Source organism: Phalaenopsis equestris, unplaced genomic scaffold, assembly GCF_001263595.1.
Source record: "Phalaenopsis equestris unplaced genomic scaffold, ASM126359v1 Scaffold222676, whole genome shotgun sequence".
In the NCBI taxonomy this organism is placed as follows: Eukaryota; Viridiplantae; Streptophyta; class Magnoliopsida; order Asparagales; family Orchidaceae; genus Phalaenopsis; species Phalaenopsis equestris.
This window is the reverse complement of record NW_018240836.1, coordinates 6,785-8,133: the sequence shown is the minus strand read 5'-3', so window position 1 is coordinate 8,133 and position 1,349 is coordinate 6,785. Positions and strand designations below refer to the sequence as shown.

The window sequence follows — 1,349 nt, the reverse complement described above, 5'->3', positions numbered from 1 at the left end:
TTAAGCGAGCCGAATACAAATAAAAATTTAGGAGAATTTATAATTGAGTTGATCACAGACATGCACATGCTATCATGTTTGGCTTGTTTTGACTCTCAATAGTTGAGTAATTAAATAATTAAATCAATAGGTGAGTAATTAAATAATTAAACATTTATTATTAATTTATATATCTATATTGATTATCTAAATATTATAATTTTGTTATAAGTTTTTTTAATTATTTTAAATACATTTATTTGTTTCTATGTTTAATATAAAAAAAACAAAATTGTATTTTCTTAATATTTTGAGCAAATAAGAGCTGAACAATAGCCACAAATAACTAAATGAGCTAAAATTTCTGAAAGCGTTTAGAATATGTATTTGCACATCTAACACCTGAACTTCAATTTTTACATGCATACCATGCCACCTTGCCTCTGCATGAAAACATGCATTTCATTTTTCAAAAATTAATACAGTGCTATTTATTATATGATATGAAACACATCATGGTATAAAAGTAAAAAATCAAGAAATTTTAGGTGCTAGATGTGTAAATCTATAAGAATTAGATGGTAGGTATGTAAATACCTTCATCAGTATGATTGCAGAGCTAATTTCATGCAACCATGTCATCTCTCCAGGTTCAGAGAAGTCTCGAGCTGCGGATTGAAGCGCAGAGCAAATACCTCGAAACCATTCTGGAAAGAGCCTGCAATGCTCTCGTAGATACAAATCTAAGAGCAAATGAGATCGAATCAAACCCACAAAAATCACCAGAATTCGGCAACAGAGAAATCCATGGATGCTTGGCCTTCTCATCCGAGCCTCTCCAGCTGCCTCTCTTGTCTGAAATAGCAGGGGCGGATGAGAAACCTGGGAGCCGAGCTGAGCGCATGAATGGCTGCTCTGTAGAGAGCTCCTGCTCTTCCAACGGTAGCTTTGGTTCCAAGGGGGTTTTGAAGAAGCGGCCGCGCAGTGTGCTTTTCAATGCTCGGTTGAATTTTGGTAATGGTCTGCTTGAGGATCAGACATGGATGAGTTCAGCTTGAACCAAAAGGTTTTTTTTTTTTTTGTAAGGAAGATTTACATGCATACCACTCAATTTTTATGGATTTACATATCTGATGCTTTGACTCGAGTTTTACATGCATGCTACGTTACATATGAGCGAAAGGGTGTATTTTGCTTGTTTAGATGTTAGGATTGGTGGTAATTTTGATGTGATATGAAAATTTTGGGTGATGTAAATGTAAAAAAATAAAGTTTAAACTGTCTGGTATGTAAATATGTAGGAATTGGGTGGTGTGTTTGTAAATGGCCCTTTTTGGTTTGATGAGATCTCTCTCTTTCTCTAAGTTTTT

General features: G+C 34.3%; 1 protein-coding gene across 1 annotated transcript; it reads left to right on the top strand.

Annotated features, from left to right (window-relative positions):
• Positions 1-614: 614 nt before the first annotated feature.
• On the top strand, positions 615-1,037 carry LOC110037646 (protein PHR1-LIKE 3-like). The gene has a single exon (XM_020742344.1). It carries the CDS (start codon positions 615-617, stop codon positions 1,035-1,037), a length of 423 nt encoding a protein of 140 aa, XP_020598003.1.
• Positions 1,038-1,349: the final 312 nt, after the last annotated feature.